This window comes from Mytilus edulis, chromosome 11 (genome assembly GCF_963676685.1).
Source record: "Mytilus edulis chromosome 11, xbMytEdul2.2, whole genome shotgun sequence".
NCBI lineage: Eukaryota > Metazoa > Mollusca > Bivalvia > Mytilida > Mytilidae > Mytilus > Mytilus edulis.
The window spans coordinates 18,483,941-18,505,881 of record NC_092354.1 but is presented as its reverse complement, the minus strand read 5'-3'; the positions used below and the strand labels follow the sequence as shown (position 1 = coordinate 18,505,881).

The window sequence follows — 21,941 nt, the reverse complement described above, 5'->3', positions numbered from 1 at the left end:
ATTATTTAGTACTACGAAATACCATGAAATATATATAAAAAAACTAAGTGTGTACATACCTACAATGTTTAGAAAGAAATCCAGTGTGAAGGATTAAAAATCGAATTAATTTGTTTAAGTTGTCCATGTTGTACCGATTTTATGCTTTTATGAAGACACTGTGTACTAGTTAAGATGAAACGTTCCTTGTGATTATACCTAATTCATATAATTTTCTTTTAGTAAATTGTAAATAATACAGACATAGAATAACATAAAACATTGTAATTTTTTGTTGTTGGTATCTTCAGACCAGTAAAATAATGCGCTTTTATGAGCTTCGACCAAATGTTTTAAAGTGACAAATATAAAACCATTGAAACGGAAAGGAAAAATTTAATTTAAATTGGTTAATCTATTTTTGGAAATTTTTTTTTCTCTTATATTAGTAATAATAAGATTTAAACGAATTTGTTAAATATTAATTTCGTTAACTTGGATAACTGATAATTTTTGAAATTGTTAATTTGTCAGTATATGTTAACATAGGCTAAATATCACAGGAAAATCCAAATAATACTGAAACACCCATAAATAAAACCAACACTATAAACGTTTGACATTGGGCCGTGTTATATGGTCAATTGTTCTTCACGGTAGACACATTTTATAAGCTCAAAGTCAGACACGTTATAAATACATGATAACTATCTACATAATGTTTCTTTGTTATAAATAAAAGTGAGAATGGAAATGGGGAATGTCTTAAAGAGACAACAACCCGACCATAGAGAAGACAACAGCAGAAGGCCACCAACAGGTCTTCAATGACTTGGTATATTATTTCTCTTTTTTCTTATGTAATATTTGCCAGTAACAAACAATACAAAACAAAAATCATAAACACAAAAATCCTTATGCTATAGATAAAAGCAAACTTTTATACATATGTACATTGTTCGTTACTTTGACAGCCACCTGGTATTTATTTTACATGTGTTGCTTTTAAAGAACGGCTGGCAAGAATTACAAAGTAAAGGATACATATCAATATGGGCCTCAAAAGGTTTTTCAATGATACAGTCTATTTATTTATTTTTCACTACGAATTTAGTCGTATGCACTGAATATGCTGTGTGTCGATTAAATTAAAAATATGCCAGTAAAGGCAACAGTAGTAGTAGACGCACCTACAAAGTATTTAAATATACATCAGCAATCTTGTTCCATTTCATAGCTGAAAACAAATATTAAGATGTATGAGTTCTTAATTTTTCAGATGAAATTTTACTGAACTAGTACACATTTGTGTTTCGGGGCCAGCTGCACTATGTATTGGTCTGTCCTAACTCGGAGCCTCTAATTCAGTGGTGGTTGTTTGTTGCTGTATAATGAATTGTTTTTCATTCATTATTTTGTACATAAATCAGCCCGTTAGTTTTCTCTATGTGGTATTGGTATTACATATTGTTCATGGTTGAACGATGAACTGTTGTTGTTTACTTCTGCTTCTTTAGTCTCCTGACGCGAGTGGTCTCATTGCATCCGTTCAACATTTGTCTTACTATCATAAGTGATGAATATTTTGCTAGTGTTGTTATCAAATGTGGTAATCACTGTAGATCACACTTTGACCTATATTTGTTTATACCTTTTCGGGCAACAGATTAACCACGAGAAGACAGTAGGACAGACTGCGGTTTGGAGTCTGGAACTGTCGTGGTTGGTCTTTGAAAGATAACGACAACTCGCAGTTTAGAAAACAGGTACTTTAGGATTCCAATTGCGATATATTTGCCATTCGTGAAACGTTTTTTCGGGGAAATGAAGTTCCGATTGTAGATGGATATATATGGATCGGAAATAATCGGGGAAATTTACACAAAAGAGCCGTTCGCGGCTCAGGCGGAGTTGGCCTCTTCATCAAAAGTGAAATATACAATGATTTTGAAATTTTGTCTCTAGATAAAAGTGTAGAAGGAACTTTATTGATACCACTTAAAAGTAAAACATCAAACTCTTCTATATGCTTTGCCGTTTGTTATTTACCGCCGAGAGAGCCGAGTAGACCAAACGATCAGGAATTATTTTTCGATAATCTGCTTCAACTGGTGTATTGTAACCAAAATAAAGGCTTAACCGTTATTTGTGGTGATTTTAACTCCCGATGTGGCCGCAACAACGGTAATATTGAAGGTGTAGATGATATTAGTTCGAGGAATGTTATTGATCAATCTGAAAACTATAACGGCGATCTGTTCGTTGAATTCTTGTCGGATTTAAAGTTTGCCATGCTAAATGGAAGAATCGGATGTAACGAATGTACGTATATCTCACCGCAAATAAAATCGGTAGTGGACTACCTTTGTGTTCCTTATGAACAAATTGGGAATATTTTAGATTTTAATGTTGTAAAAATGTCAGATATACTGTGAATCACTGTCTGGTTAGTGTACCAGAAATCGAAATCAGAATACCCGAAAATACGCAATGCAGCATAATATTTGATACATCTGATAGAAGTATTGAAAGTGCAAAGCGAAAATACAATGCAAGCAATATTCCCAACAGTTTTCTGATTGATCAATAACGACTTGATTTAATATATGGAGCAATAAACCGTATTTAAAATTCTATAAATGTACACAACTGCGTTCAGTCGACATACGACAATTTTTGTGCTGTAGTGAAAGACGAAATGTAAGACAAACTACCGGTTATCAAAAACAACACCACCAATCGAAACAAACATACCAAATCTATGTACAAACCGTATTGGATTGAAGTTCTCCAAGATCAATGGAACAACGTTTGCAAAAGTGAAAAGGATGTCAGAAGGATCGAATGCTCATAAGAAAACATTGAAGGAAAAGTACTGTTTTGAACGTAAGTATTTTGATAGGTTGAACAGAAAATATAAACGACAAAACGTTTATAGGAAAAAAGAAAAACTACAAGAAAAAAAACTATATTCAACGAACCAAAGAGACTTTTGGAAGTCTATAGGAAAATTGGGAATAGCGAGTGAGAGAAATGAAAGTATTCCATGGTCCGTAATCGATAGTGAAGGAAATATCAGTGCAGAAAAAGGTTTTGTTCTAAAACGTTGGAGATCTGACTTTGAAGATCTTTTTAACAAAATTGACCATGCACAGGCATCGATAGAGGATAACGGAAATGACATTCAGTATGATGTGACGAAATTAAATGATCCTTTATCATTAGAAGAAATCATCAAAGCAGTCGAAGGTGCTAAAGTGCGTAACGCTACCAGGTTTCGATGAAATCCCCGCAGAAGTTTTAAAAAACCCTAAAGCTGTTGAACTTTTATTCGTTATATGTAATGGTTGCTTTAAATTGGTGAAAGTACCAGAACAGTGGACAACAGGGATAATTAATCTGATTTTTAAGACAGGATCCGACGATAGGAAGAATCCTAGGAACTATCGTGGTATTACATTAGTGTCCGTTCCTAACAGAGTATATTGTCATGTATTGAATTCACGACTGAATGAGTGGATGGAAGCTAATAAAACTCTATGCGAGGAACAGAACGGTTTTCGTGAGAAGAGAAGTTGCGAAGAGCATATACATACGACACATACTGTCATCAATAATAGAGAGATATCGAAACTTTAAACTTTTGTGTGCTTCATATTTATGCGAAAGGCGTTCGACTCCATCCCTAGAAATCTCCTTTGGTATAAGATGTTTAAAGCTGGAATACGTGGAAAGTTCCTTACCACCATACAATCTCTGTACGATGATGTTAAATGTCGTTTCAGGGGTTAAACAAGGATGTTTGATGTCGCCTAGTCTTTTTACGGTGTATATAAACGACCTGGATGAACGAGTAAACAACTTAAACTGTGGTATTAAGATTGACGATAATGAGTTAAGCATACTACTGTATGCCGATGACATACATGTAGCTGTTATTGAGCCGGATGAACACAAACTACAGAGAATGCTTAATGAGGTTGCGTCTTGGTGTGATGACTGGAAACTTGAAGTCAATCGGTCCAAAACCAAAGTAGTGCATTTTAGAAGTCCTTCGATACCTCGGTCAGACTTTGAATTTGAATGTGGAACTCACAACTTAGAATATATTGACTCATACAAATATTTGGGACTTTGGTTCGATGAGTTCTTAGCACTAGAAAAGGCAGTTACAGAACTTTCTAAATATGCCAGTAGAGCTTTGGGAGCCCTTTTTGCTAAATTCATAGCGGCAGGTGGTATGACCTGGAACGTTTATCACAAACTTTATACGACGACGATGAGAACCAGTTTTATTCTATGGAAGTGCTGTTTGGGGATACAAATCCTACATAGTAATAAACAATGTACAGAACAAAGCTGCAAAATACTTTCTTGCAGTTGGGAAGCGAACCTCCAACACAGCGGTGCGAGGAGATCTTGGACTAACCTCATGTTATACGAAGCAAAACTATCATGCCTACGTCTAAAATGTAAGATCATACAAGTTAACGATGATAGACGTATATCAAAAGTAACAGGGTGGGCTTCGCGGATACGAAAAGGATGGCATCATCAAATAGACAAACTTGCAAACGATTTACATTTTGCCAATATTGTTCATAACGTCACTATCAGAGTTATAACGGCGATGCGCCTCATAAGTGAAAAACTAACGAACTTTGACCAGGCTGATTTCGAAAAAGATTTATATGACGACAGAAACAATGCTAACGGCAACAAGCTAAGGACTTACCGTATTTACAAGCAAAGTGTTAAAACAGAACAGTATATTCTCTCGCTTTTACCAAGAAACGTACCGCGAACTATGACATTAATCTGCATTGGATCGCTACCCCTAGCTGTAGAGACAGGAAGATACATCAGACCGCAGATTTTATTGAACAATAGACTATGTAAATGTTGTAAATCGAATGATATTGAACACGAAACTCACTTTTTTATGGTTTGCACTCTGTATGAAAACATTAGATATGATTTGTTTCAAAAGGCACGTCAATGTATTGAAAAGTTTGAAATTATGAGTACAGAGCTCCAGTTCAATGCTTTAATGACTTGTAATGACATTCAAGTAACACTGTCCTACTCTATTCACAAATTTTATATCAGGAGAAAAAGTTTTTTATAACATATAATTGTCCATAAAGGCTTTTCTTTAATCAGGGTAAAAACATAATTTAAAGAAAATATATATTAATTAAGGGAAATAACTGTTGGTACATAAAAAATGAAAGTATATGCATTGTAATAGTTTATGTAATATGTCGATAGAACATTTTAAATATATATATTTATATTTTTTAAATTGTTGAAAGTGGTTTCAACTTCGTACTTTATTTGACATTTTAAACTTTTTTTAGATTCTAGCGTCAGTGATGAGCCTTTTGTAGACGAAACGCGCGTCTGGCGTATATACCAAATTTAGTCCTGGTATCTATGATGAGTTTATTTAAATGTACTGATGATTAAATTTTCTTTGTCTTTTTTCTATCACTTTTATTAATTTTAAATTATAATATAAAGTAATATTATATTCTTATCGCAGTTTTACACATAATTTTGTGTCATTAGACGCATTTTTTAAACTAGGTGTATTTAACATTCTTACATTTCTTTAAAATATAATTTTTATTAGTCCGTTTAATTTATCACGTTTGCAAGATAAATACATGAGATTTCTTATCATTTCCTTTTATTTTATATATATTTTTTTCTTTTTTACATGGTGTGATTGAGCTGTTTTATATGTATATAACAGTGTCTCATAAGTCTTTTTAGGCTGGGTTTTGATCTTCTTTTTTTTATGTGATTGTACTTGTGTAAATATTTTACTATTGTGTAAGATCAATACGTGACACTTTAATGAAATAAATTTATCTTATCTTATCTGTATAAAAACATATGTATGATATAAATCTAATAAGAAGCTACATTGATTGTTTCTCATAAACAAACGATCTGATTTGATAAATCCATAGTTCCAGTAACAAGTACGGTCTGATGTGAAAATAACGATATGGAGACGGCACCTAAATATATATTTACGTGTCGGATTTTTAACATTGATCATATCAAAGTAATGCAATATCAGGCACTGCTTTGGGAAATGACAGGTCCCATCCAGATGATAAAAAGCGTGATTGCATTTAACAAACCATTGTTTCCCTTGTTATTCCGATTTAGTCTTTTTCGATAGAAAATGACATATCATATAAGTTTTTTAATGCTTTTTCAATCTTCTTATGAATTGTTGGTTCCTATGGTTATCAGCGGCCCACGTGCCAGTACTTGGCATGAAATACAGATGTATGGATATTGTGTATTGTGTTCTGAACTGTATATACGATGGTTTTTTTTAAGATCTAGCATTTTATTTAAAGTAAGACACGTTGTACATAAAATCGACAATACTAGTAGTAGTGGAATATTTAAAATTGTTATGTTTTTTTCATATATGTAGCTCCATTAAGGTGGAATATACCATACTCGAGCTCCCCCGTCAAATAGCATCTGACAAAAATAATAAACATATATAAATAGCACATACCTGAAAAGGATATGGATCAGATTGACACGCAGGGAAACCACTGTCAAACGGGGCAAAGGCACCGAAATTAGTCAAACATAGTACCAAGAACAAAATAACTCCTCGAGGAATCATTCAGTTATTGTTTGTTCATAAATCTTGTCGTACTCATAATTTTTCTCCTAAAAACTCATAAACATTAACCAACTCTTCATTTAATGGCAATATTTGACCGTTCGAACATTTCCATCGCAGAAAACCTAGAACTCATTCCAGTTATTGATTTGGGTCGTGCTGTTTCAGGTTGAAGATTTCTATATTGTGTTTTGTATACGTAAGTTTGACTTTTGGTTATTTAGTTTTTTTCGAGTGCATCGGTAGTGCATTTTGGATTTGTAATTTTATATATCTCTTTTGCATGTTTCGCAGCTCTTTTTTTATACAGGATATATACTAAGAACCATTCTACAAATGACAAGTTCTGACCCTAGCCAAAGTCTTGAGCGGTCTTTTGGCCTTCAGGGCCCGGTTTTTAAAAGGCTGGATAAAGTTATCCACTGGTTAAATTCTGTATCCACTGGATAACTTCTGTCCACTGGACAAATTCGGTTGTTCAAAATTTGTCCAGTGTTTTAAATAGCTTAACCACGGACAAAATTTGTCCAGTGTCTGGGGGTTCGCATAAGTTCTTATCCAGAGCTAACTATGGGTGCCAATTTGTTGTATGATGTGTAGCAGACATATACCACAATACCATGCATTTCATGGTGAATCATATACAGTCAGAATTTCTGAAGCTAGCTTTGAAGTTATAACAATAATCATTTTACTATATGATGGTGAAAAGACCTACCCACAGAAGCCATGCCATTCCAGTTGCCACACAGATTATATATAAATAGCTACATGTATTGGATGATTTTACAGTTGCATTGTTTGTTATTGTGTAAATTGAAGTGAAAAAATCAGTTCGCACAAATTTTAAATGCGTCTTTTATTTTATTTAAAATATCACATAACGTCACAAATAGTCTGACATAGGATATGCTCGGCCATCGCACCTGCAGGCCACCGTTTCACAAAGCCTTCTTAATTTACAATCATCATATCAGTTAGCGATCTGTTTACTTGTAGTTCTACATTCACGTTACATGTGTTTCACAAAGACATCGTAAAGGACTACTTATTTGTTCGCAAGTTACGTCCTGTTTATCATTGTAAGTTTTTCGTAAACCAAAAAGAGTGCTTTCTTTCACGTCCGTACTTTTTTCGAGTATTGGATGCCAAGTTAACATTTTAAATAATTATTACAAATGACGAATTAGGACGATGTGTTTATATCAATATTAATGCAAGTAAAGAGTTTGAGCCCCTTTTCAATAATCAAGATATGACACTTTTATTATAGATATAAATTTAATTAATACAGAATTTAGTACGATTAAAGAATTATGCAAGTATTCCTGAAAATAATTCTTCCTAATGAGTTAAATGCATATTGCACAGGAAGGGAAGCTTTCAAATACTTTCTTTCATTGAAATTAAATTACTAAGACGACTGAGAGGACATGGATGGGGTATTCAATTCTTTGTTATGTATTTTTTTTTTGCCATTCTTATCTATTCAGTAAGACACATGTTTATTCTAATCCTTGAATTATGTATCCTTTTTGCGATAAAAGGTAAGAGTACTGAGAATTCGAAGCTGAGCATTAATTTTATAACATATACAGCAGCATTAGTTATGTTAGTTATCCGACATTAAGAGTTATCTTGAATTTGATAGAGTAAAATTGAACACCAGAACAAAATGTTATCATTCATAGCCCAAAATCCAACGTTCAACAAAATTAATATAGAAAAAAAATCACAGCAATCAACTGTTTTGGGAGAAACATCATTGTATATTTAACATTTATACATAGTAAAAAAGGGGTCCCCCCCTTTTCCCCAAAAAAACCCAACCACAACAAAACTAAACAATGTCATTCGTCTTCATCCATCTTCTTCCAGTCCTTAGCAATAAATTGTTGTTTTAAATAGAAATGAATTGTGGATCTTACAAATATAAAAATGAAGACTTAGAAATAATTCCTACGAAAGCGACGTTTTGATTCTGATATCACCTTTATGAGTATCGATTTATGAGTTTGACTGTCCCTCTGGTACCCTTCGTCCCACTTTTAATCATGTTAATTGTCCATAAATTTTTACATCATAATGAAACTAAGGTCTTAACACCATGAGGCAAATTTGACCTTCAACTGATTTGGTTATTTATTATGTCCTTTTTTGGTCAGATAGCTGTTCAACTGTTTCTGTTCTTTTGGCATCCTTGGTTCCAAATATTCGGCCCTTAGCGTAATTGATAAATAGAGAATAGCTCTTTGAATGTATGAAATTTATAACTACTAGTAGTTGTTTTATGGCCTTGTGTTATTGCAGAGCTTTTTGTTGTCAGAGGTTATTTTGTTTTGAACTCTAGATCTATAGCGAACTGTTTTATCAGTGTTGTAATAATTTCTGACATAATGTAGGAAAAGAATGTAAAGTTAACTTTAGATGCAATAGTGGACGAAATAGGAAGTCAATATTTGTCAACTCGTGCAAGATCGTAATTTAGGAGGATAATACCGATGTTTGTGAATGAACAGTATGTGCATGGCTAAAATCAATGAACCAGTTCTGATAACGACCAGTTTAATATTTCTTTCCTAATGATATACTTATATCAATTATAAATTTTGTATGCAGAAAACGCAGAGTTCAGTTATTTTGTATATTTACTTTGATTTATATTCTCTCATATATCGGGTTATTTCAAATAAATACAGTCCCACCGTAAGCAGATTTTGAAGAACAAAAAGTACGCAAATGGTTCGGACCGTACACGTACCGTCCAAATACTCGTATGGTCTGGAACATAGAAACCTATCTATATTGTTGAAACTTATACTATATATGTATGTTGCCCTCAAGATGTTCTTAGTATGTCTTTGTCATTTGGTTGCTGTCTTATTAACGCATATCCAACATCTCCAACAGTTTTGTATACATAAACGGTTATTGTGAATGGAATAATTGTCTTCATTTCATATCGGTTGAGAATAAGCTTCTCTTATCAACAACTAAGGTATATTTCTAAATTTGCAGAAAAACTTAGAATTTAAATGCAGTAAATAATATTTTTGTTCTCACTTATTTAAGTATTATATCATTCTCCGCTCGTATTTCGTATTTTGTATTATGTATTATGTATTATATGTTCTGTCATGCTCATCTTATATTTATATATATAATGTATCTCTTGTAAAATTCTTATATTGGTGTAAAATTGTGTATATGTATCCTAAAAGCTGAATTGCTTTCGAAATAAAGTATTATTATTGGATAAAAAGGGGCCACATGACATTCTTTATTTTCATTAACACATGACATGGGTAAAATCTTTTTGTTCTTACTGTGCTATAATCTAATCTGGATAATGCACAGGTGTGCAATAACTACCTCAGATATACTACACAGTTCAAATCTATTTTAATCTTAAGGGGCGGTTCCTGGATTTTGAAAGGGCGGTATCAGTCTATAAAAATTAAAAAAAAATGTCACCCAGTGTAGCGAGACAGAAAAACCAATATAGACGATTTTCTGCTAAAACGCGATACTGTGTCCAATCGAAGGATGAACTACGGTGACCGTTTCGCCCTAACCCCGAATCCGCCATCTGCCTTGAAATTACGACAAAGTTGAAGTTTGCACAAACATCGTAGTTTCAAAAAAGGAAAAAAAGAAGGCTTTCTCAATCCTTTTTTGTATCTACATCGCACGATGTATCTAAGCTGAGACATAACATTTTTAATTAATTTTGTGTAAAACGAAAATCTTATATAAGTGTTATAAAATCAGGAAAATGGTTAAAACAATATTTAGAAATTTCTGCCAAAAAAGACATGAATCTAATAAGAATATCCGAATAACAGAAATCTGATTTAGATTAGTTTTAGACTCAATTGGATTTATATATCTATTCCTATAAAGTGACTATTTTTGGATCGAATTTAATGAGGATCATATTTCAGTTTGTTTCAAAACAAGTCATTATAATACTGCAATTTAAGAGAAGGTTTTATTGATTGAAAGTTATTTTTTTACCGTCCAGTTGCACACACTTCATTAATATTTTTGACAAAAAGTGATATAGAGAATAATTTTCAGACAAAAAATACGAAGTGGCACACTTTTCAATTTAAAAAGAGCGGTTTGAAGGCGGTACGCAACTGCAAATAATAATAAAAAAAGACTTAACACGTTGACCATGACACACAATTAGTGTTGGATATATTTTGTTTGATCTTAATATTACTGTTACACTTACAAGATTAAAAGTAATAATTAAAATTTGAACATGGTGTCTTAATTTTTATGTCGTATGAACAGAAATGTAGGTTATTATTACACATTTTGGAAATTATTTTCGCCATCAATGATAATTGCCTAAACTATTAATGTTACCTTGGCATGCCATACTTGATAGAAATGCGGACGTGAAAGAAAGCACTTTTATAAAGCATCAATGAAGGGCGACGACTTCGTCATTCATATAAAACAAAATACATGTTTCTAAAGGTAAAGATGTACTAAAATTTAATGTTAACATCAATATCCATCTGTTGAGTAAAGATTTTTTTATTCAAAATGAGTTCCTGTTTAGAAACCACCATTCCACGGAGATTACATGCTAAACAAAGCTTTGCAGTTTTTACGCTACAAAAGAAATATTCATGCTTTGAAATTTATGTCTGTGTAACAGGGTTCTTTATATTGAAATGTTGTCAAAAAAGAATTAGTTTTTAGTATGAAAAACTTATCATATATAACTCCATTTACATTCAAAAATTTCTTTGAAGTTTTTCACAGTTTATCACAGTCCCTTCTCATATGTGGTCAAAATTCGACGGTCTACTAAAATGAAACTTTTAATCTATGAATACTAAATACAGGAATGTCCGGTTTTCCTGTCTCAAATATGTTTAATTTTCTTCTTAAAGAAACTAGCCTTTATAACATGAAGATAAGTATGTCTTCCAATCCCAGTGAATAGTGAAACAGAGCATGAATATATTTTTTTATAAGAGTTATGGGAGTTGTCCACCGGATAGTATTTTGTCCAGTGGTTAGCTGGACAATCCTTAACCAGCTTTTGAACAACACAATTTAACCACTGGATAGTTATCCACTGGATTAACATTTATCCAGTGGACAACCTTATCCAGTGGACAGCATTATCCAGTGGATAACTTTATCCAGTCTTTTGAACAACCGGGTCCTGGGAAGCTAAATAGAAGGGAGAAATAATGACACTTTAACGTTTTATTAATTGACTGTGGCAGGAAAAAAGTGTTATGTGTTTTTGAAACCTAAAACCTATCTATTATCAACAATTTTGAAAGATAAAACATTCTGATATCTCTTTTGTACATATTTGTTAGAAACACTAATAAATTGAACTCTTATTTTTTGAAAGTATGATTACAAATTATATCACTTTCTGATTTAGCTTTGAATATATTGTTAAAGTGAAGTCTGTCATCTTCGGTATAGTTGATATCTTTACCTTTGAGTTCCGAAGATATATCAATTTGAAGACGGTCGATGTTCAAAGATTTGCATGAAACAGAAACTTGTTTTCTTATATTTGACAGATTTGTATACATGTATGTACGTCCGAAGTTTATCAAATTTTCATATTTAAATATCTGAGTTGAAACCCCCACTTCCAATTGCCGGGGATGCATAGATAAATTTTCTTTTTCACCAGTTGTGTCATCATGTAAACTATTGTCTTGTTTGTGTAGTGGTGGAATTGTAAGATATTCCCCCTGTTTAGGTGGCGACATTTTAAGTATTGGTTGATATGGATTTATGTAATCATCTGTTGTCTCCTGATGGTCTTCATCATTCGATGAGGTACTGTCACTACTAAACAAGGAACTGCTTTCATTTTTGTTCGTGTTTTTCGACTTGCTAGTTGGAACTGACTGACTCGGAAAATGACGAATCTCTTTTGTTTTGCTTTCAAATATTTCTGTGCTATATGATTCGTTGATAACGTCCAAATAGTCAGACGACATTTGCATTTGCATCTGCTGTATATGACGGTCATCTAGCATATCTGTCTCATCGATTATGTCATATAAACGTTCCTCCATCTCAATTCCATAATCGTTATGCGGAGATGATGGAATGATTTGTACTTGATTAATTGTCTGAATCTTCTCTTTGGCAGCTGACTTATATTTATAGAAAATGAAGCATAAACATACTCCGAAAACTAACACTATACCTGACAATGTCAAGATTATAATCATTTCTGTGGTCAACACACCTGAAATTGCAAAAAAAAAAAAAAAGGATTTAAAGCAGCTCAGAAAAGATAAAACAGGTTTTTAGTCTTAGATGCATGATTTTTTTATGAGTTGTTAGTGGCTTTGAACTAGCTGTCATATAACTGCGAGTACTCTCAGAACTGTTCATTGTGTCTTTTTGTGTCGGGATGTATAAGTACCCGGCCACGTCCACTTGTATGTTTTGTCTATCTGATGAGTTAAGCCTTTTTCAACTGATTTTTATAGTTCGTTCTTATGTTGTACTTTTATACCACTGTCCCAGGTTTGGGGAGGGTTGGGATTCCGCTAACATGTTTAACCACGCCACATTATTTATGTATGTGCCTGTCCCAAGTCAGGAGCCTGTAATTCAGTGGTTGTCGTTTGTTTATGTGTTACATATTTGTTTTTCGTTCATTTTTTACATACATAAGGCCATTAGTTTTCTCGTTTAAATTGTTTTACATTGTTTTATCGGGGCCTTTTATAGCTGACTATGCGGTATGGTCTTTGCTCATTGTTGAAGGCCGTACGGTTACCTATAGTTAAAAATTTTTGTGTCATTTTGGTCTTTTGTGGATAGTTGTCTCCTTGGCAATCATACCTCATCTTCTTTTTTATATTAATTATTAGTCGGGCAATTTCTTCTCTGAGCCATTTTCATTAATAACCTTTCTTTGTTCTTTAATTATTTAATACCTTTATAGAATATGCAGAAATGCGTTGCTTATTTGGATATATTGCTTACTTTATTGCTAATTTTTTTTTATGAACGTTATCGGAAAGATCGGTGAGAAAAAACGGCCATGAGTAGGAAAGCTGACTTTCTTCGATAATGAAGATTGGAGTCGATCGCATCTGCAGAACGGAAGATCTGATATAAACAGTTGTATAAATAGAGATTAATACATGGCCTTTTCCATATAGTCTGGGTATCATCCCGAGACCCCCATATCAGCCCGAAACGGAGTCGAGGGATGATACCCAGGCTGATATAGAACAGGCCATGTATTAATCGCTTTATCATATACTTCCGACAATAGTTTTATGTAAGGCAAATAAACTAATGCAATAACTAAAACAGTCAAACATTTTATAAAGAAAATTAAAATTATGAATCAAATATACTATAGTTATCCAACAACAGCATCATTAACTCCTTATATATTTATGGTAACATTTCCTATAGAAGCATTTTGAAACATTGAAAATTTGGAAGAGTTTTACGATCATTACTACTCCATGTTTGTTGTACTATAAAATGATTCATAATTGTCAATGGCATTTGTTAGCAAGTATTAAACTATCCCCACAAAAGTTCCTGTAAATTTTGACGTCGTCATAAAAAACATCTGACGTCACAATGGAAACATAACAACCGATACCGGAAATACCGGAAGTAACTTGCACGAGAGGCACTATTATGGGTTTTGTGCACGAGATGCACCTGATATTGGTTATCAGCCCGGGTCGGAAATTATGGCTCGAGTATATATATACGTACTTCCGCTCATTACACATATGCAAAAGCTATCATATCAATGCTAAGTATATGATAACTAAGAAGAATATTCAGCTAAGAAGGTCTATTGTGTTGAAAAAGCAAACAAAAATAAAAGAACGCATGTTTATTATTGAAAACGAAAATAGCGTTGACAAAATATGATAAGTGGCAAAATTAGGCTGATTATTCTAAACCATTGCTTGATGAATGTAGAACATGTTGTAAATTTTACCATTCGTGCCTACCTTGTATACTTATCTTTCTCTCTGTGTCCGCTGCACTTGTACTTTGATCTAAATCCCTAAGGTGAGTCGTTATCTCTAAAAGAACTAAAGAAAATCGAATTTTTAATTAATTTCTTCCATGGTGAATCCAATTATTTCGAATCGGTATTGGTAACCTGAGAATTATAATTCATCTTACCTCCTATATACAGTTGGGTGCAGACCAAGCATTACATAAAGTAAACGCAAGTTAACGCCGCGTGCACACATTTCGTTAGTTAACTTCAAATCTCCCATTTACTAGTAAACGCACGTTTACTATAATTACGTTAACGTGGTCGAAATGGAAATTTCTAATGTCTACCCTAGTAAACGGGCGTTTACTATGTGTCCGTTTAGTCAGTAGTAAACGGGCGTTTACTTCAGCATTCTTCAAATTTATTTTTACGTGCACTTAAAAGTAAACGGGCGTTTAGTACAGATTTTACAAGTGTATTTTTACGTGCACTTGAAAGTAAACGCACGTTTACTTTTCGCGTTAACTGATTGGGTAAATTTAGAAATAAACTTCAAGTTCATTTGCACATTTATTTTATAAAAGCGACCTTTAGTCTTTATATTTCACGTATATGTGTTTCAAACCAGAACAATTCAAAAACTCTTTTAATTCGAAATATTAAATTACACAAAATCACTTTCATAAAATCCATTAACTTTACTGATTGGCAGATTTTCTATATTTTCCTTTCAAAAGTTACATGTGCAAATATCGATACGGTAAGAAAGGTTATCCGAGACATCGGGAGAAAATTTTTATATGATGGGATATAAACATCATGGTTTACGTTGTTTCGTTCCCCGTTTATAATTGTCTCTTCGAATTCCTAACTATAACTCGGTGTATTTAATACATTAATTTTTAATCGAAATTCACCTTGTTTGCCTTGGATTAACATGATAAGATTCTGTTTTGACAAATGATAAAAAAAAAAAACGTAAATTGAACAGTATATTGAAAGGGATATCAATAAAGTGTAATATAAGTATGTTCATTTGTACCATCTCGTCAATTAAAATGTTCAAATATTGCTATCTTTACATGGATATATAACTCATTTACTATGCGGCTATATAAATTTACATAATATAAATGGTCAGTTTTGGTTGTTGTGGATAAATAATTTTATTATATGAGTCAGTCTGAGGTATGAAAACTACTGAATTTTGTTTACGATTCAATATTTTAAATAAAAAAAAAGATATGCTGGCACTCTAAATTGATGGGAACAAAATTTTTTTAATCATAATATTCAAATATTACTTCCTTTTTTATAATACAATCAATCCTTACTTGAAAATATAACTCATTTACTATGCAGCTATATAGATTTACATACTAGAATGCTTATATGGTCAGTTTTGGTTGTTGCGGACAAATATTTTATTATATGAGTCAGTCTAAGGTATGAAAACTACTGAATTTTGTTCACGATTCAATATTTTGAATAAAAAAGGACATGCTGGCACTCTAAATTGATGCCAATAAAATTTTGTAATCATAATGTTTAAATATTGCTACCTATTTTTTTATACAATCAATCCTTACATGAAAATATAGCTCATGACAAATACTCTGTGGCTATATAGATTTACATAAGCAAATGCTTATATGGTCAGTTTTGGTTGTTGCGGACAAATAATTTTATTATATGAGTCAGTCTGAGGTATGAAAACTACTGAATTTTGTTTACGATTCAATATTTTGAATAAAAAAGGACATGCTGGCACTCTAAATTGATGCGAACAAAATTTTTTAGTCATAATATTCAAATATATTGCTACCTATTTTCTTATACAATAAATCCTTACATGAAAATATAACTCATTTACTATGCGGCTATATAGATTTACATACTAGAATGCTTATATGGTCAGTTTTGGTTGTTGCGGACAAATAATTTTATTATATGAGTCAGTCTGAGGTATGTAAACTACTGAATTTTGTTTACGATTCAATATTTTAAATAAAAAAAGGACATGCTGGCACTCTAAATTGATGCGAACAAAATTGTTTAGTCATAATATTCAAATATTGCTACCTATTTTCTTATACAATCAATCCTTACATGAAAATATAACTCATTTACTATGTGGCTATATAGATTTACATACTAGAATGCTTATATGGTCAGTTTTGGTTGTTGCGGACAAATATTTTTATTATATGAGTCAGTCTGAGGTATGAAAACTACTGAATTTTGTTTACAATTCAATATTTTGAATAAAAAAGGACATGCTGGCACTCTAAATTGATGCGAACAAAATTTTTTAGTCATAATATTCAAATATTGCTACCTATTTTCTTATACAATAAATACTTACATGAAAATATAACTCATTTACTATGCGGCTATATAGATATACATAATTAAATGCTTATATGGTCAGTTTTGGTTGTTGCGGACAAATAATTTTATTATATGAGTCAGTCTGAGGTATGAAAACTACTGAATTTTGTTTACGATTCAATATTTTAAATAAAAAAAAAGATATGCTGGCACTCTAAATTGATGGGAACAAAATTTTTTTAATCATAATATTCAAATATTACTTCCTTTTTTATAATACAATCAATCCTTACTTGAAAATATAACTCATTTACTATGCAGCTATATAGATTTACATACTAGAATGCTTATATGGTCAGTTTTGGTTGTTGCGGACAAATATTTTATTATATGAGTCAGTCTAAGGTATGAAAACTACTGAATTTTGTTTACGATTCAACATTTTGAATAAAAAAGGACATGCTGGCACTCTAAATTGATGCCAATAAAATTTTGTAATCATAATGTTTAAATATTGCTACCTATTTTTTTATACAATCAATCCTTAAAATTGAGAAAGGAAATGGTGAATATGTCAAAGCGACAACCACCCGACCATAGAGCAAACAACAGCCGAAGGCAACCAATGGGTCTTCAATGTAGCGAGAATTCCCGCACCCGTAGGTGTCCTTCAGCTGGCCCCTAAAATATGCATAATAGTACAGTGAAAATGGACGTCATACTAAACTCCATGAACTTACATGAAAATATAGCTCAAATACTCTGTGGCTATATAGATTTACATAAGCAAATGCTTATATGGTCAGTTTTGGTTGTTGCGGACAAATAATTTTATTATATGAGTCAGTCTGAGGTATGAAAACTACTGAATTTTGTTTACGATTCAATATTTTGAATAAAAAAGGACATGCTGGCACCCTAAATTGATGCGAACAAAATTTTTTAGTCATAATATTCAAATATTGCTACCTATTTACTTATACAATAAATCCTTACATGAAAATATAACTCATTTACTATGCGGCTATATAGATTTACATAATAAAATGCTTATATGGTAAGTTTTGGTTGTTGCGGACAAACAATTTCATTATATGAGTCAGTCTGAGGTATGAAAACTACTGAATTTTGTTTACGATTCAATATTTTAAATAAAAAAAGGACATGCTGGCACTCTTAATTGATGCGAACAATTTTTTTTTAATCATAATATTCAAATATTACTACCTTTTTTATTATACAATCAATCCTTACTTGAAAATATAACTCATTTACTATGCGGCTATAGAGATTTACATACTAGAATGCTTATATGGTCAGTTTTGGTTGTTGCGGACAAATATTTTTATTATATGAGTCAGTCTGAGGTATGAAAACTACTGAATTTTGTTTACGATTCAATATTTTAAATAAAAAAAGGACATGCTGGCACTCTAAATTGATGCGAACAAAATTGTTTAGTCATAATATTCAAATATTGCTACCTATTTTCTTATACAATCAATCCTTACATGAAAATATAACTCATTTACTATGTGGCTATATAGATTTACATAATAAAATGCTTATATGGTCATTTTTGGTTGTTGCGGACAAATAATTTTATTATATGAGTCAGTCTGAGGTATGTAAACTACTGAATTTTGTTGACGATTCAATATTTTAAATAAAAAAAGGACATGCTGGCACTCTAAATTGATGCGAACAAAATTGTTTAGTCATAATATTCAAATATTGCTACCTATTTTCTTATACAATCAATCCTTACATGAAAATATAACTCATTTACTATGTGGCTATATAGATTTACATAATAAAATGCTTATATGGTCAGTTTTGGTTGTTGCGGACAAATAATTTTATTATATGAGTCAGTCTGATGTATGAAAACTACTGAATTTTGTTTACGATTCAATATTTTGAATAAAAAAGTACATGCTGGCAATCTAAATTGATGCGAACAAAATTTTTTAGTCATAATATTCAAATATTGCTACCTAATAATAATTATATATTACGAGTTAGTCTGATGTATGAAAACTACTGAATTTTGTTTACTATTCAATATTTTAAATAAAAAGAGGTCATCGCCGTCAGGCTGGTACAAAAATTGCTGTCAATTGTTTTATATGGTCAATTATGGCATAAAAATATAACTGAATTACTTCTATATAGAATAAGATAACTTGTTAAGAGGTAAATATTGTCAGTTGTGGTGAATGGTAAACAAAATTTTGTTTTACGAGTCAGTCTGTCTAAGATGAGAAAACTGTTTGATTTTGGTGAGGATTAAATTACATGTATTTGAATAAACATACTTAAACTATTATTTGCGAAGAACAAGAAATTTACTATAATTATTGTTCAATTAAATACAAATGTGTGACATTTTTAAATAACTGTAATCGTCAATATGTCAAGCAGAAATGACCAGTTGGTCAATTAATTTTGATGTTCCTTATCATTTCATATTTTAGGTCAGTGTATCCAAGTTACGATGACAATCTGCGTTAACGGGCGTTTACTACAAACAGTAAACGCGCGTTTACTTATTACAAAAATAGAAGACGCGCCTTTTTCCACGTTAACGCGGAGGTAAACGGAAAAGTAAACGCCCGTTTACTCTTTACAAAATTAGAAGACTCGCCGTTTTTGCGTTAACGCGGAGGTAAACGCGAAAGTAAACGCCCGTTTACTTTTAATGTCTACTGCAATTTCGGAGTTAACGCACAGTTAACGCAGCGTTTACATGAAGTGCACGCGAGTAAACGCCGCGTTAACTTTTTCGGCCCGTCTACATGTAATGCTTGGTCTGCACCCAACTGTATGTCTAGGAATATGATTTGTTAAGAGCGTCCTCGTTAAAACCATGCATATTTAATATTAGGTTAATTGGGAGGCGGGGCTTATTTCATACACGGTTAGTAGTGGAGTTACGTCCCTTTATAATCCGTATAAGGTGATAAGGAGGCGGGGCTTATTTTATACACGGTTAGGAATGGTGTTATGTCGCTTTAAAAAACAAAACAGTACTGAGAAAAAATCTGAAAGGTTTTAACAGACAAAGAAAGTGATGATAAAGTAAAAATAAACTCAAAAAACACATTTAAATCAAACAAGTTGTCATTGTTGGCATCTGTTTTTGTCGGATCAAAGGAAGTAGTTTCTTAATCATGTTAATGCTAACTGTATTAAAGACTTGCTCAATTTGATAGGTCACTAGTCTACATTTTACACGTTAAGATAGTCGGTAAGATAAATTCGTTACATAGTGTGCTAGTGACGTAATACGGTATATATGGGGTCAGTAAATTCTATATGGGGATTCGAGCTTCGCTCTCAACCCATATGGAATTTACTGACCCCATATATACCGTATTAGGTCACTAGCACACTATGTAACTAATAGTATCGGATTTGTAACCCGTATTTTGATATTGTAGATGCACTTTTATTCTTTAATAAGCGTTTAAAATAACCTTTAGAACAAAAAAATAAAATGTCCACAACAATTAAAGATTTCCTTCATGCACGAAAACTAGTATATTTACCCACGATAATAAATGAATTCACAGTATATTTAAATTGGTAGATATTGAAATTTAGATTTTTACAGGAGCTGTTTGTATAAAACACTTATTCAAGTTCCAACTTTTACTATTATATATAAGAGTTCATGCTTTTTACTATTAGATATTATATTTCCAAGTTTTACTATTTGATATTAGAATTCCAATTTTTACTTTAAGATTTTAAAATTTCATTTTTTACTATCAATATTAGAATTCCAAATTTTACTATTAGATATTAAAATTACAATTTTTACTATAAGATATTAGAATTCAAATTTTTACTATGATACTTCCTGATTCGTATAAATTATGATATGTACCGAAAAACAGTCATGACTATATTTTAGTTTTTTGTTAACAAAATCCGTATATAACAAATATAAATACAAATGCTGTAATTTAAATTACTTACCTGAAGTTTCATGAGCTATCTTTTCAGTAGTTTTCGGAATTTTAACACAACCTTCAATGATGTCACAACTGCAATAACATTTAACTATATTAAATGAAATTCAATGGACTGTTTAGTCGTTTAGTTTTAAACGGGTGTTTCAACAAATAGTATTAAGCACCGTACATTACCGATGTTCCAACCTCTCAAGACACTATAAAGGAATAAAATTAAGTAGCAAAATATAACACCAGAAAATCGCATGAATTGAAAAACAAGCAAGACATCATATAAAGATATAAGAAGATGTGGTGCGAGTGCCAATGAGTCAACTCTCCATCCAAAAAACAATTTAAAAAAGTAAACCATTATAGGTCAATGTACGCCCTTCAACACGGAGCCATTGCTCACACCGAACAACAAGCTATACAGGGCCCCAACATTACTAGTGTAAAACCATTCAAACGGGAAAACCAACGGTCTAATCCATATAAAAATCGAGAAACGAGAAACACGTATCAGTTACATAAACAGACGACAAAACTGTACATCAGATTCCTGTCTTAGAACAGGTGCAAACATTTGCAGCGGGATCAAACGTTTTAATGGTACCAAACCTTTTTCCTTTTTCTGAAACAATAGCATAAGATCCCAACATAGAAAACCACACGATATGTTTTGAAAATAGCCATTTGTCACCATAAGGTCATATTCGAAAATAATTATATAAAGGATTGTTGAAAACCCGACAACATCCTTGAAAAAAATACCCTCAACCTGAATAATAATAGGGCAGCGATATCTTAGATATGTTCTCCTTGTAAATCAATCAGAATTAAATTTTTCTTTTAAAAAGGCACACGTTGAGACAATAAATAAAATATATCTACATTTCAAAAACTGAGCAAAAACAATCATATCTACATCTTTCGCCAAATGTGTTGTTGTGACATGGCCTACAGTGTTGTCCAATTTCTGATGTGTATCCATTTGGACAAGCTGTAAAATAAC

At 32.0% G+C, this 21,941-nt stretch overlaps 1 protein-coding gene across 1 annotated transcript in view; it reads right to left on the bottom strand.

The window, feature by feature from the left end:
- Nucleotides 1-12,015: 12,015 nt before the first annotated feature.
- The window catches only part of LOC139494054 (uncharacterized), a 36,603-nt gene continuing 26,677 nt past the window's right edge, over nt 12,016-21,941 (bottom strand). The window contains exons 12-13 of the mRNA XM_071282221.1: nt 20,952-21,019; nt 12,016-12,890 (exon numbers count right to left, since the gene is read on the bottom strand). Of these exons, the coding sequence (XP_071138322.1) occupies nt 12,016-12,890; nt 20,952-21,019 (943 nt within the window). The remainder of the gene's footprint in view (nt 12,891-20,951; nt 21,020-21,941) is intronic.